A 15,506-nucleotide genomic window follows, 5' to 3' on the forward strand; every position below is an offset into this window, starting at 1 on the left:
GTAGCATGAAAAAGCTATTTGTTTTGTAGTGAAACATTTACTTAAATACTGCAATTTATTAAAGCAATATGGTGTTTTCTAGTCCATGTTCTTCACCCTTTGCAGACAAATTCCCAGCAAACATAAGCGTTTTTTTCTAATCCATGCAGGCATTTGTGTGGAGGTACAATGTCTATGTAAAGGAAACTCCCAACTCCGCATTCCAGCAGGTCACCAGAGATGGAGCCCACAACCTGATCCTCAATGGCATTCCTGACTGGGTGTACGAGGGTAAGAGATGCATATTTAATTAAACAGATGGCCGTTAGCCAATCATAACAGAGGTCATAATCATATTGAAGACTTACAGGAACAGTTCACCCAGAAAAAAAACACCATTAAGTGGTCTGCATATCTGTTTTCTCTGTAGAGGAGATGTTCTCCACCAGTTTTGCTTTGTGGTGGTCACCAAATGGGAAGTTTGTGGCGTACGCCCAATTTAATGACTCTGAAGTCCACAATATCGAGTACACGTGGTATGGAGAAGGCCAGTATCCTGATACAGTCTTCATACCATACCCCAAGGTAAAATAAATCAAGTTTCCTGGCACAAAATGTGATGTTAAAATATTGTACATATTTTTAATGCTCCCATTCATTCTTTTCCAAGGCTGGAACCCCAAACCCAACTGTAAAACTTTTTGTTTTCGATACAAACTCATCCAAGGTCGAGGAAGTCCTGGTCCCCAGTGATGTTGGTGCAGGGTAAGGAGTTTTGGATGGGTTCTTCAGCTGGATGTAATAGTAATTTGACCTAAAACAAGATGTTTTATGACAGAGAGCACTACCTGAGCACTGTTACGTGGGCATCAGATGAGCGAATTGCAGTCCAGTGGCAGAAAAGAACGCAGAACTACGTCAATTTGAAGACATATGACTTCATCGATGACGCTTGGAGTGAAGGTCCACTGGTATGTCCAACTTCTTAGACCAGGGGTCTCCAAACTTGGTCCTGGAGGGCCACTGTCCTGCAGGGTTTAGCTCCAACCCCAATTAAACACACCTGAACCAGATAATAAAGGTCAAATTAGGCATAATAGAAACTTCCAGGCAGGTGTGTTGGAGCTAAACTCTGCAGGACGGTGGCCCTCCAGGACCGAGTTTGGACACCCCCATCGAAGACTATTTTAGAGTGAAGGTTTTATGAGGTTGAATAATACATTTTACAATAAAAATAAAAAGTGTAGCTACAAAAGTCTAGATTATGGCTCATTGATGCAACCAGCTGCCTCAAATTTTTTGAGTTTTGCCAGCTTATTCGGGTTTACAGTGCTGAAATGCCTTGATTGTAGTCTTAAGTTTTCTATTGGGAATGAACACATCACAGTATTCCTCACTTAAATAATTGCCGCTGAAGGCATACACAAATAAAAGGGGGCGGGGCCTGGGTGAGTTGAGTTATTAGTATGTTGAAACTCGCAGTTATGGTAAGGGACATGGCATTTCCCAAACACACTCGAAACGGTTGGCCAATCACAACACACTGGTTTAGCCGACCAATTAGAGCACATTGAGCTTTTCGAAAGGAGGGGCTTCATAGTGATAGGAACTAAACAGAGCGTTACTGACAGAGTGAGAAGAGAGGTGCTGCAACAATGTTTTTGAACATTCAAGCATGAAAACCTATTTTATCAAACCTAAAACAAAATCAAGACTTTGAAAAAGTGCACAATATGGCCTCCTTTAAGAAATTGACTGAGGCAAAATCTTTGTCTAATCGCAATTGGTTTTTTTGTGTGTTTTTTCAACAGAGGCAGATTATCACAAGCAGTACGGGTTGGGTTGGCCGGGTATGAACTATTTGATTACAAAATTATCAATTGATTTTTAATGCAATTTTGAGTCAAGAAAATATGTCTGTTTGTTGGTTTGTTTGTGTTGTTTTTCGCAGTTCTCTCCAGATGAACCTGTCTTTCGGCCGGACGGCAGCGGCTGCTATTACATTATGAGTAACGAGCAGCAATTTAAGCATCTTGTTTATTTCAGTGGAGTAAGTTTACAGGCTATATATTACATTAATTTAATACAATATACATTTAGTTTTACATATATATTTAAATTTCTATTTACTATTTTATTGCATTAATATGTATTGAATATTTACATTCAAAATATTTGAAAATGTTATTGTATTTTTTTTAGATTTTAGTCTTTTTATATTTTTAAATTTATAAATTTTTTTAAGGTAAATAAGGCAATATTGGGCCTTTTTTAGTAACCTATTTTGTTTTGCCTTCAGCTATAAATTATATTTGAAACTATAAACTTAAAATGAAAGAAAATGGAACCGTAGCACTGCATGTATTATTAACGTTTGCAATCCAATATTATTTTCTAGACAGGAAAAACATTCGTGACTAATGGAATGTGGGAGGTCACTAGCATCCTTAAGGTCACAAACAATGCCGTGTAAGTTCATTTACTGGAAACGTCTGTCATTGAGTGTCCGAGGTTTTTTTCTCAACTCTTTTCTCTGTTCGCGACAGATATTATGTGAGTAACGAACACAATGCGAGTCCAGGCCAAAGGAACGTTTACAAGTGAGTGCCATGGTCTAAAATCAGTCAGACATTTTCATAGTTGAAAAATAAATTATGTATTTTATTTCCTGCAGAATTACCATAAATGGTGCTTCTCATTCTGAGAGGGAGTGTCTGACCTGTACCCTCAATGCGGACCGCTGCAAATATAACTCTGCTCTCTTTAGCGCTGAAGGAACCTACTACCTCATGAGCTGTTCTGGTGCGCCATATGTATTAATTTTGGGTCACACTTTAAATTAGGGTCCAATTTTTTGTAATTACTGCTTATAAATATTTAGTGAGGTAGTTGTTAAGTTTAGGTATTGGGTATGAATAAGGGATGGAGAATATGGTCATGCAGAATAAGGCATTAATATGTGCTTTATAAGTACTAATAAACAGCCAATATCTTAATGTGCATGCTAATAAGCAAGTAGTTAATAGTGAGAATTGGACCCCAAACTAAAGTGTTACCTCATCTTGTATATTCATGCCACTTCTCTATATGCGAAGTACATGAAGCACACACAAAATCAATGAAACGTTCCCAAGTCCTGTTGTTTTTTTTTTCCTGAAGGGCCTGGATTGCCTCTGCATACACTGCGAAACAGCCGAGATGGAACAGGTAGAGCTAAGCATTAAAATCAACCGTTTCATTGGAGCCGTTAGCACACAGATTAGCGGTTAGCATTAATAAAAAAATACTAATTCATTCATTCATATTTTCATATAATATTTTGTATGCATATCTTAAAAATTCTGGAAAATTTGCATTTCTAAATAATCTTCATTAGGGATGTGACCATATCGGTAAATGGAAATTTACCGGAAATATTTATTTAAAGCCCGTTCACACCAAGGATGATATCTGAAACAATAACAAAAAATATATTGTTCTAAAAATCATTATAAATTTAAAAGAATAGCAAAGTCCACACCACAACAATATTGTTGGAATCACATTTTTTTCCAGTTGATGAATGATAAAAACATTCACAACCAATCAGAATCCACCAGACTTTGAAGAGCTCGAGCTTGTAAAGCGGCAGACGACAAAACTAAGACGCACGCTTATAATAAACAGAATGATATCGTCCGCTGATATGGACGTTAATGTAGTTATTGCTATGTTAATAGTTATCGTTTTTGGTGTGAACAAACAGGCCTTAATTCATTTCCTAAAATATTTTTAGAGGTGAGAGTTCTTGAAGACAACAGTGATTTGGAAAAAACTCTGCAGAATATTGCAATGCCTTCAGTAACGCACGGCAAGCTGAAGATCGGAGAGTTTGGTAAGGCTGAATCTGCAGGAGACTGGAGAACCAGATCAAATAACTTAGAAAATATGTTTGTTCTAAATCCTAATCTATCCTAATATGTTTTTTCACCCTCAGACCTTTGGTACCAGATGATTCTGCCTCCCAAATTCGACAAATCCAAAAAATATCCTCTGCTTATTGATGTGTAAGCTAGCTGCATTTCTGTGATCTGATTTTGAACTCTGAGCTGGGTTTGATGGCCACTACAGTCTTGAATCTTTCATATCCTGCAGATATGCGGGCCCCTGCAGTCAGAAGTCAGATTTCCGGTTCAGGGTCGGATGGTCCACATACTTAGCCAGCACAGAAAAAGTGATCGTGGCCAGCTTTGATGGTAGAGGAAGTGGTTACCAAGGAGACAAAATTATGCATGCCCTCTACAAACGACTCGGAACATATGAAGTCGAGGATCAGATAACGGCTGCTAGGTACAAACATGTGTCCACACTGCTCTCAAGTGAACACAATTTGATGTTATTTTTGTGCTCCAGACATGAATGGTTCATCAAACCATGTGTATGTGGCATAGAGGTCAGCTGTTACTTTACTAGGCAATCTGGCATACAGTTTTCACCTGGCAGATATTAAAATGGAAAAAAAAAATCTCATAGGCTCACTTTGAAGGATCCATATCTAGACTCTTTTGACTTGATCCATCAGGCAACCACCCAGATCACCCTGGAAACGACTTAGCAACACCCTAGCAATCACCCAGATCACCCTAGAAACTACTTAGCAACACCCTAGCAATCACCCAGAACACCCTAGCTACCCCCTGGCAATCCCTTGCAATGCCCTAGCGACCACTGAGATCATCCTGGAAACTACCTGGCAATATCCTGGCAACTACATAGAACACCATGGAAACTACTTAGAAATGCCCTAACAACCACCTAGAACACCCCAGTAAGCACTCAGCAATATACTAGTAACCACTCAAAACAGCCTGGAAACCACTAACAATGCCCTAGTGACCACTAAAATCACCCTAGCAACACCATAGCAACCACCTAGAACACCTCAGAAACCAAACCGCTTAGCAACATACTAGCAACCACCCAGAACACCCTGTACATGTAGCACCACCCTTGTGATCAAGCACCAAGAGCACATTGGGAACAACTTATCAACGCTCTTGGAACAACCCAGAACACCCCAGAAACCAATTAGCAACACCCTAACGACCACTCAAATCACCCTACAAACTACCTGGCAACTACCTAAAAACCCTGGAAACCAATGAACAATGCCCTAGTAACTACCCAGAATACCTCAGAAACCAATTAGCAACACCCTTGCAACCATCCAGAACACCCTAGAATCCACCTAGCAACACCCTAACAACCACCCACATCACCTTATTGATGTAGCAGCTGCTCAGAACATCTCAAAAACTACTTAGAAACATCCTAACAACTACCCAGAACCGCCTAGCGACACAATAGCAACCACCTAACAACTTAGCAACCACTCTGGAAACAATCTAGCAATGCAGTGCCCTAGGAACCTCTTACAAGACCCTAGCAATACCCTAGCAACCACACAAAAGACCCTAGCAACCACATAGGAATGCTCTAATATCTCTACAGTAAAAAACAAATGCGTGAGATGAGATATACTAGCAATATTTCACCATGTATTACATTGCATATCATTTACATTTGCAATTGAATGATTAAAAATGACATATTGATATTGATTCATTTTCAGACAGTTTATCGACATGGGCTTCATAGATAAAAACAGGATTGCCATCTGGGGATGGGTAAGTTTAATTACCAGAAATATTTGTCCTAATATAAAGAACCTAACAAAGGTCTTTTTTAGAGATGTTTTGACTGCAAAGTGTTTTATGTTTTGTTAAAATGAATGGCACTTGCTTTGATATTTTGTTATGCAAATGCATTTTGGCCACTATATGTGTAATCCTGTGTTTGTGATCCAGTCTTACGGTGGTTACGTCACTTCGATGGTCCTGGGAGCTGGAAGTGGAGTGTTTAAATGTGGTATGGCTGTCGCTCCGGTGTCTAAATGGGAGTATTATGGTATGTAGCAGTAAACAACCTAATGTCTATGTGCTTTAAAGGGGTCATGAACTTCATTGTTTTATAATGTTTTCTGGGGTGCACTTATAATGTTACTATGCTTTTTACAACAAAAATGGTCATAATTTAGAAATAAAGGGCATTTTTCCTTCCCTGATTATAGCCCTTTACACTCTGTTTTAAGATGCGCATCTGCTGTGAGACTTCAGTGTAAACAACCACTTCTGTGATTGGCTAACATCTTTGTTTCTTTATGAAATAGCTAAATATTACATGTTTAACTCTCTTGAAAACTTTTAGCACATTTTTACTATTACAGCTCTCAAGGTTAACTAATCGTAAAAAGGTTCTGCATTACATTTAGGTCTGTGGCGTTATATTTAGTTTGTGGCATGAAAGGTTGCAGTGATGAACACTGTAGCCGATCAAAGACATGTTGAGCACATAAATGCAATGATTTCGAATTCTGCACACTAACGAATGCTTTCATCATAATAGCACTAACAGTGTAAACACAATGTAAATAACAGATTTGTTTATTATAACAGGAGTTTTTCCAGAACTCAGCCCCTGATAAACTCACGCTGTTTGATTGACAGCTCAAGCGACTGTAAAGGGAGCGTTCTTTGATCGCTTTCTATATATAATTGAATTTAATCACATTTTAAATAACAGATTATATTTTTATCCTACTAAGAGAACCAACGTGAACTTGACCGTTTAGTCACTGGTTTGATTTACTGACACATAGACAAAGAACATCTGACTGTACCTGAATCATTACATATCAGGGCTTTAGAATTAACACGGTTACTTGCATGTTGTCGCATTACTGTCAAGTCCATGTTGTAAAAGTCTGTTTGCGAAGCCTGCATTAAAATTGTGACTGATTTACCAAAGAATCCACAGTGAATACCAAATAAAAAAAAAATGATGCTTAACTGAGACATACACATTGTTGAAAATAAATAACCATAAGATGAAGTAGCCGTTGAATTTCTTCTGCAAAAGTGGTCTTTTGTTAGCCTGACGTGGTCATACTCAATTCTAGTTCGAATATGAGTCTGATACTGCTCCATTGGGCTTTGATTATGGGGGCGTATTTCAACCGATCCAGGAAAGACCTCAATTGGATAGACCTACAACCAATCAGAGCTACAGAGTAAGTGACGTATGTTGAGTGACGCATAGTTGTCAACAGAACTCTTCTTAGCGACCATAGGGGCCAGTTGATAAATCAAACTTTTGCCGAATCCCGTAGGAAGGACGGCAAAGACATCTTTCCCATCGACAAATGCCTTGATCGCGGTCCTCTGTTCCTCTTTTAAAATTAATGCGCTGTCGATATCTTCTATAACGGACGCGATGGCGGAATCTACACATCTCAGTTCTTCAACAACAGCCATCATTGTTGTAAACTAATTGATCTTTTGCAAAGACTCGTCCCCCTTAGTTACTGTTGCTTTGTCCGACAAGCCGTACGTGGCGCTGTCACGCCACACAGAGTGGAAAATACATCGCGGAGCAAAGAAGAAACTGACAACACTTCGACAGACGAGACAGAGCAGGTTACTTATGATATTAAACAAAGTCCCAGCTTTCAAACTGTGTAGTTATTAAAAAAATTCAAACAATAAAAACCGGTTTGTGGCTCTTTAATGTGTTGTGACCATGATCGTGACAGATTGCTGTAGCGCCTCAGCTCAAGATGCTCGTGAACCGATCATCTCTTCCTACTAGTCCATTTATAGCATCAAATAAACATGAATGAACATGAGAATGAATGTTGTTTCAAACGCGGAAAGACGTCAATATGCACAATTTTTCAAGTTTAACTCCACCGACGTTAATCTTCTAACTCCTGACTGCTTTGTTGGACAAAATGGCGGATGCGGCATTCTGATTGGTTAGATCGCTTGTCAATCAAACTCCCCAAGCGATCTTTGATGACGTGGGTGGTTACGTAACCGCAGATAGCCTGTCCATCATCGATTAAAGCCCGCCCTGGCAATTTGATTGGCTCGGCCTTCTGGGAGCCGAGCATAATTACTCCACAATGGATCGAGTCCAGACCGAACTTCCCGTCCAAAAAATGTTGTGGGCGGGGTTCGGGCTGGCACCCAGGCTAGTCTTTTGTCGCATTATTGTGTAATAAAGAGGACTAACAAGGAAGTTTTCAGTTCTGAAACGTACAGGATATCTTATAGTATGATATTATCTCATATGTCAAAAGCTCAAGGAAAAGTTGATTTCTCAGTTCATGACCCCCAAATTCATTCATGTGTTAAGACGTTTGTACTGTAATTTCCACCAGACTCTATTTACACTGAGAGGTACATGCTCACCCCGGCGGAGAATCAGGCCTTTTATGATGTAAGTTGCTCTCTTAAATTCTAAAATTGTTTGATAAAATCTGTGGTTTTCCCATGATGACGTCACAGAGGAGACGTCCTAGAATAACTCACGAGAGGAAAGCACAAGCGCTGCGTCAGAGGGTTAATGGGATGTTATTATTCTTGCAGAATTCCACAGTGACGGGAAGAGCCAAGAACTTTAAATCAGTCCAGTACCTCCTGGTGCACGGCACTGCTGACGGTGAGATATGACCTGTCATTCTCTCTCTCTCGTTTTGTCTCTGCAACTGAGCTATTTTAAACTTGAATGAATGAAAATTCAAATGAATTTATACGTAAAAAAATCTGCATTCCTTGTCTGATGTTTTTTTTTTTTTTTTTTTTTTTAATATATAGTTGTTTAAAATTATTTAAAAAAGAAATTAAATAAAAAAATATGCAAATCTCTTATGTATTCATGTTTTCTGATTAGGTAAGTATCATAAAAATTTAAATAAAAATTAGCTGTATTTCCAGTGTGATTTTAGTTAAAAATTATTTAGAATATTTCCTAAAAACTACTTAAATTTGTTTCCTTGATATTTTGTGTTTCAGATGTTATAGGCCTATTTTATTTAAATTTCATAACCTTGTAAATATCTGAAAAATAACCCAGATGACATGAATAGTTTCTAATATTTTCTGTGCTTTTCTATTGGCATTTTTAGATAATGTTCACTTCCAACAAGCTGCTCAGATCTCTAAAGCGCTCGTGGATGAACAAGTGGACTTTGATGCAATGGTAATTCATGCAAATTTATTCTAATTATAATATATACGTATATAAATTATATATATATATATATGTGTGTGTGTGAGTGTGTGTATTATAGGCTATATATAGGTATTCAGAACACATAGTTATATAATTTATTATTTATATATTGAGCTATAAATGAACTCAATCACAATCCAAAACAATTATAAAATAATTATTAAATATTGTTTAATAGTTCTAGATGCATTTTTTTTTTTATTGCATGCCAAAAAGTATTAAAAGAGATATAAATGGTGTTCTGTTGTGTGTCTCTGTCAGTGGTACACTGATGAAGACCACGGTCTCGGCGGATCGGCCAATCAGCATGTGTACACTCACATGAGTCACTTTCTGAAAAACTGCTTTGCTTGAAGTTGTGAAACTTTCCACTCAGAAGCCACAGCACTGAATCAACGTTACTTCCAGACCACTTCACGCTCTTAAACGCGTCAGGCGTGTGCGATTCCCCATGAGCAGCCTCTGAATCCGCGCTTCTGTGCTGTGATGTAATAACGGATTTGATTTATTCCTGTTTTATCACTTTCAAATGTACAGTCTTAACAGTGTGAGTCATGATGCTTTAGTAGTACATCGGAAAAAAAAAAAAAAAGACTTGCTGGATAAACACAAAGCTTGATGAGCTAGCTAAAGAAGGAAAGAGAAATATAAAAAAAATCAAACAAAAAAGGTTCAGATTTAATTATTTATTATTGATTATGATTATTATTATTATTATTGTAATCACTTTTGTAAGCTGGGGAGAGCAATATTGTGTATTTTTCAAGTCAAGTTCATTACCATCTATTTGTTTTGTGTAAAGTATGTAAAGTAATAAAAAATATTAATTTTAATATTTTGATTAATTCATTTACAAAATGAAAAACATTTTTAAAAATTATTTGCATATTTTAAGTCATTTGTCATCAAGATTTGTTGAGTATCAATCTTTTGAAATATTTATTTCATGTGCCATTAAAGTATAAGCCATAATTTGTATGAATGTATATCTTTAAATATTTTCAATCTTTAATAAATTTCGCAAATGTACTCAATTGTTTGTGACTCATTTACTAGTTTACACTTTCCATATTCAAAACTTATGCAAGAATTGTGAAATATATTCAATATTCTTTCAATCTTACAAATAAAGCCACTTTTTACAATATTTTTTATAACTTAAAGTTGTTATTTTAAGCTATTAATAAATTTAATTTATAATTAATAAATACATTTATATTTAAGTTATTAATAAAATGTAATCATTTATAATAGTATATCATTAAGATACTATTATAGTTTTATTAATATTTTGAATAATTTTTTTAATATTTTCCAGTTTCATTTTTATTTTAGTTAAGGTTTTAGTAATTTTGTTGTATGTTTTTGACATTTAGGTTTATATATATATATATATATATATATATATATATATATATATATATATATATATATATATATATATATATATATAAATAATATGTGTGTGTGTGTGTGTGTGTATTTGTATTATTTCAGTTTTGTTTATTTTAGTGCCTCAAGTGAAACTAAATGAAAATGAGAAATATTGTCCTGGCAACTAGTTGAAATAAAATAAAATATACAAACATTTAAACTTATTTTATTTCAGCTAGTTTCCAGGACAATATTTCTCATTTTCATCAAACCAAACTAAAACCATAAAAATCATTTTATTTCAAGTAATGAAAATTATTTTTATGGTTTTAATTTTAGTTAGGTTTCAACAAAATAAATTTGTTGTTGATTAAAAACAACAAATATGACATTTGATATACTGATTCTATTAATCAAATGCTTGCACACAAGCAACTCAAAATGCATTCTGGGAATTTTTGTGTATTCAGCAAACATTTCACCACCATGTTCACTGACATCTTAGAATTGCATCAAAATGATTAAAGTCACTCAAATCACACTGATCTTGTGTGCAGAGCATCATGGGTAGGACATACGAATCATGTATAACTAATGTATAACAGACTAAAAATCGGTTTGTCACGTTCTCCGCGAACCCTTTCGGACAGAGTATCCGTTTGCCCTCTTGATTTTCGCCTACAGTAGCACTTCGCGCGTTATTTTTCTCTTGGTTTATTTGCGAAAGCCTCCATCCTGCTGTCTGACACCTCGAGGGCGGCTCTTATCTGGAGGTACTTTGGCACATCTCTCTCTTTAAACAAACACGAGCGGATTCATCCAGAGCGGGTAATGGACTGACACTAATGGATCTGAATGAGCACATACGTGTGTGTGGACTGCCGAGACGGCCCGGCCCACCTGGACCAACTATATAAGATCCAGGAGTTTGAGAAGAGGCCACGAAACCAACAGCAGAAGAGCCAGGAGAAGATCTGTGCTTAAGCAGCAAACGCACTCATCTCATCCATCTATCCATCCATCCATCCATCCATCCATCGGTAAGTTGAGCATCTCTTCAAGGACTTCATTGACCCCTTTGTAGATGTTTGGTTGGTTTCTAATGGAGTTTTGTGCACGTTATGACATTGTATTTCTCTCATTTTGACAGGGCGTGTGTTCGAACTCTAAAGAAGCTGTCAAAATGAAAGGCATCCAATATCTCGCTGGTCTTCTTCTGCTCCTCTTAGTTCAAAACTGCATGTGCGTCCCACTGCAAGATGACAACACAAGGTCAGAGGAATCTTTTATGGCAGTTTTATAGCATTTATACTTTGTTTCAGAGCAGTAAATTATGAAAAAAGCTCTTGGTTTGAAATTATTTGAAGATAATTTAGTATACTTTGTTAAATGTGCTTAACCATTTTGGTAGTTTAAAATAGCTTAGCATTTTCACTTTATAACTGTTTGAGGACTTTTTGGTTGGAAATGTGGCCATCATTTTGTGATGTGTTCAATTTAACACTGCTTTATGTTCTCGTGGCGCAGCACAGAGACAGCAGAAAGTCTTCTGCCGAGGGGTCAGGGCTTCACCACCGTCAAGAGGCATTCTGAGGGGACCTTCTCCAACGACTACAGCAAATACCTGGAGACCAGGAGGGCACAAGACTTCGTTCAGTGGCTCATGAACTCAAAGAGAAATGGGTAGGTTCAATCACAGTGTAATTTTGCTTATAGATTTGTGTAAAAAAAAAAAAAAGTCAAAAAGTCTGTATTCAACATGTAAAAGAAAAAGTACAGAAGAATGACAAAATGCACCAATCAAACTGAAAAAATACTATAAAACATATTGGAATATATTCTGTTTATGGAAACTTAAAATATGTTACAGAACATGTTCTCCCATTTATATAATGTATTTATAGTATTATTCTTAAAAATCATATATATATAATTTATGTAATATTATAAATTTATAATAACGATATAAGTAATTTACAATAGTAACTATATAGTATATATTTATGTATATTCTTTGTTTTGTATTTGATATATAATATTATAAACTAAAACACCATTATATGATAAGCAATTATATATGTAATGTAATTCTAATATTAAAATTATATATGTATTTAAAATAAATACAAAAAACAAATATAATATAGTACATCATAACATTATATACATGTATAATATATATAATTTATAAAAAATACTATATATAAATTATATATTAAATATTATACTATAGTAATATATTTTATTTATTATATATGCATCTAAAATAAATTAAAAAAATATAGAACATCATATATCATGTTCATCATATATATATATATATATATATATATATATATATATATATATATATATATATATATATATATTAAAATATATTTTAAAAATAAAAAGATGTATTTATAAAAAATAGTATATATAAATTATATATATATATATATATATATATATATATATATATATATATATATATATATATATATACATACTATATTAATATATTTTTAATTTAATTTAAATTTTGTTTAATTATATTTATTATATTCATAAAACATAATGTGAATAACATTTACGCATTTTAAGCAGTATCATTATTATAAATTTTTAATTATATAAATTATAAATACACACATATATATATATATATATATATATATAAACTAAAGATTAATTAACTGGGCTAAGTCATTAAAAAAAATAAAAGTGTAGATCTACACAAATACAAAATATGATAATATTACATTATATTTTATTTTAAGGCCTATCACTAGCAGACTTTGACTAAGCTCAAAATCAAACATTTAATCAATGATTTTTCTCACATGAACTCTCCTCTCCCGCAGTGGTCCATCCAAACGTCACGCTGAGGGAACCTACACCAGCGACATCAGCTCCTACCTGCAAGACCAAGCGGCCCAAAACTTTGTGGCCTGGCTGAAATCTGGACAGCCCAAGCAAGAGTAGGCATCCACGCTTCTAGTCCCACCTTCAGTGCCTTAGAGAGTGTGAAAGAGATGGAAATAAAGAAAAAGAGAGTGTGTGTGTGAGAGAGAGCAGAATAGCCAAACTGACCGCTTCATCATGCTTTCTCCTCCCCAACATCTGTCTCTTTTCTAACGCACTCTGTCCAACCTCACTGCCAAATGCTAATGCTAATAAATAGCGCTGAAACCAGGCTGTGTGCTTCTGGTTATCTTTCTCTGCTAATGTCTTCTTCTGTTTCTGGTACTGCTGCACTAATCAAACAAATACTGACAGCATATATGCTAATTATAACCGAACATCACATAACTAATACTAAAAACCTTCTCACATAGCTACAAACTGATTTTCCAAAAACATGCTACATGCTAAAGCTAAACTGCAGGCCGCAAGCTAACTGCTAACTAAATGTGAACTCATAATTCACTGGTTTAAACTTTGAATAATTGTCATGTGCACATGCTCACAAGTTGTTTATCGCATATGCGCAGTGTTGGGGCCAACAGAGGCGCAAATTTGGCCCGCAGGCGGCATGTAGACGGCAGTTTCACCAGTGATGTCAACAAGGTCTTGGACAGCATCGCTGCCAAGGAGTATTTACAATGGGTGATGAACTCTAAGGCATCAGGGTCAAGGTAAAGTCCCTTCTATAGTGGCTTAAAACAACAGATATGATAAAGACATGAATGATAATAGGTGCAAGAATGAGAGATGGGTCTATTCTGAACACACTTTATGTGATTATTTTCTTTTCTAGTGGCAAACGTGGCGGGAATCAATGAAGAACCGGTGGGCTTCCCTGCGAGAGCTTAAATTTGGATCCTGAAGGGGATTCGATCATCAAAATGAATGAGAGCCATATCTTCTAAAGGCAAAACGGATACAACTCTTGAAATCAAAAGCCATATTAATGTTTTATTTTATTTTTTAACTTTGAGCACTGTGGTTATTATTTATTTTCCCTAATGTTAAAGAACATCATGTAAGTTATAACAAACAAAATGAAATATTTTTCTATAGTTTTGAACTATTTTCTATGTGTGCGATAAAAACAAACTCAGGTGAATGCACTAAACACTCAGGTAAACGTGTGCCACCACTGTATCAAAGCGCCATGGAAAATGGTGTCTTGCTCTGCAAAATAAACATTTTCATATTCATCTCAAGCCTGTTGTTTTCCTGCTTGAACACATATGCATTTAGCGCCACCTAAAGGATGTCTGTAGCAATACATGATGTGTTTGCGGACTGTTTATAAGTGCAAAGCCAGTCACAGCATGTTCATGGAAGGCTTTTTAAGGTTATAAGAAAACAATAGTTATTTTTCTGAAGTGAGCGAGATTCCTAAATTCAAAAAAATAAATTTGTTAATGCTTTTACTAATTTATTAAGTTATTTATGTTGCCAACTTTAATGTAGTAAACATCTATTATTATTATTATTGTGTCATTATTGAAATATTAAACATTATTCTTTAAATATTTATTTTTTAGCTGATCTGAAATGTAAGAAAGACAGAAAAAAATAAGAAAAATAGGCTAGTAAATTCAAAAACAGAATAATATAATAAGCAAATGCTATCTTATGAAATTTCTAAGATATTCATGAATTGTTATATTTTTTAAATAATTTGCACTTGCATTAAAAAAGTTCTGAAATGAGCAAGATTACAGTATTTTGCAAAAAAAGCTTTTCATGATCAATTTATTTAAGTAAATAATAGAGAATTTTGTTTATTTTTCATTTTGGTCCAAGCTTTAATGTAGATTTTTATTATTATTATTATTATTATTATTAGCCTGTTATTATTATTCATTAGAATAAATTTGCATGAATTACCATTGCATAAAGTCCACTTGTTCATCCACGAGTGCTTTAGTTATTATAATAATAATAATAAATATGTATTATTATTATTAGGCTATTATAAGTTTAAGAGATATGCCTATAACCCCAATGTGAAACATTAAACATTATATTCAAATGTTCTAAAAATATGAATGCATTTGTTTATTTATTTATTACTTAGCCTATTTGCGGTTTTTGTTGTAAAAAAA

At 34.9% G+C, this 15,506-nt stretch overlaps 2 protein-coding genes across 3 annotated transcripts in view; both read left to right on the top strand.

The window, feature by feature from the left end:
* The window catches only part of dpp4 (dipeptidyl-peptidase 4), a 14,631-nt gene extending 4,535 nt beyond the window's left edge, over positions 1–10,096 (top strand). Inside the window, exons 8-26 of the mRNA XM_067396403.1 lie at positions 150–270; positions 410–564; positions 650–744; positions 818–950; positions 1,791–1,829; positions 1,931–2,029; positions 2,378–2,448; positions 2,526–2,579; positions 2,654–2,781; positions 3,139–3,186; positions 3,755–3,853; positions 3,956–4,025; positions 4,114–4,308; positions 5,591–5,645; positions 5,826–5,925; positions 8,240–8,298; positions 8,448–8,520; positions 8,987–9,060; positions 9,355–10,096. Of these exons, the coding sequence (XP_067252504.1) occupies positions 150–270; positions 410–564; positions 650–744; positions 818–950; positions 1,791–1,829; positions 1,931–2,029; positions 2,378–2,448; positions 2,526–2,579; positions 2,654–2,781; positions 3,139–3,186; positions 3,755–3,853; positions 3,956–4,025; positions 4,114–4,308; positions 5,591–5,645; positions 5,826–5,925; positions 8,240–8,298; positions 8,448–8,520; positions 8,987–9,060; positions 9,355–9,447 (1,761 nt within the window). The 3' untranslated portion in view covers positions 9,448–10,096. The remainder of the gene's footprint in view (positions 1–149; positions 271–409; positions 565–649; positions 745–817; positions 951–1,790; positions 1,830–1,930; positions 2,030–2,377; positions 2,449–2,525; positions 2,580–2,653; positions 2,782–3,138; positions 3,187–3,754; positions 3,854–3,955; positions 4,026–4,113; positions 4,309–5,590; positions 5,646–5,825; positions 5,926–8,239; positions 8,299–8,447; positions 8,521–8,986; positions 9,061–9,354) is intronic.
* Positions 10,097–11,364: 1,268 nt separating this feature from the next.
* Positions 11,365–14,590, top strand: gcga (glucagon a). Of its 2 annotated transcripts, none has more exons than XM_067398783.1 (6): positions 11,365–11,502; positions 11,617–11,739; positions 11,995–12,150; positions 13,311–13,427; positions 13,941–14,084; positions 14,207–14,590. In XM_067398783.1, the coding sequence occupies exons 2-6, from the start codon at positions 11,651–11,653 to the stop codon at positions 14,229–14,231; spliced, it is 531 nt and encodes a 176-aa protein (XP_067254884.1). In that variant the 5' UTR covers positions 11,365–11,502; positions 11,617–11,650; the 3' UTR covers positions 14,232–14,590. The 2 variants fall into 2 exon arrangements, with proteins under 2 accessions (XP_067254884.1, XP_067254883.1); XM_067398782.1 differs by having other exon boundaries at positions 11,381–11,507; positions 11,618–11,739.
* Positions 14,591–15,506: the final 916 nt, after the last annotated feature.

Source organism: Chanodichthys erythropterus, chromosome 10 (genome assembly GCF_024489055.1).
Source record: "Chanodichthys erythropterus isolate Z2021 chromosome 10, ASM2448905v1, whole genome shotgun sequence".
Classification (NCBI taxonomy): Eukaryota; Metazoa; Chordata; class Actinopteri; order Cypriniformes; family Xenocyprididae; genus Chanodichthys; species Chanodichthys erythropterus.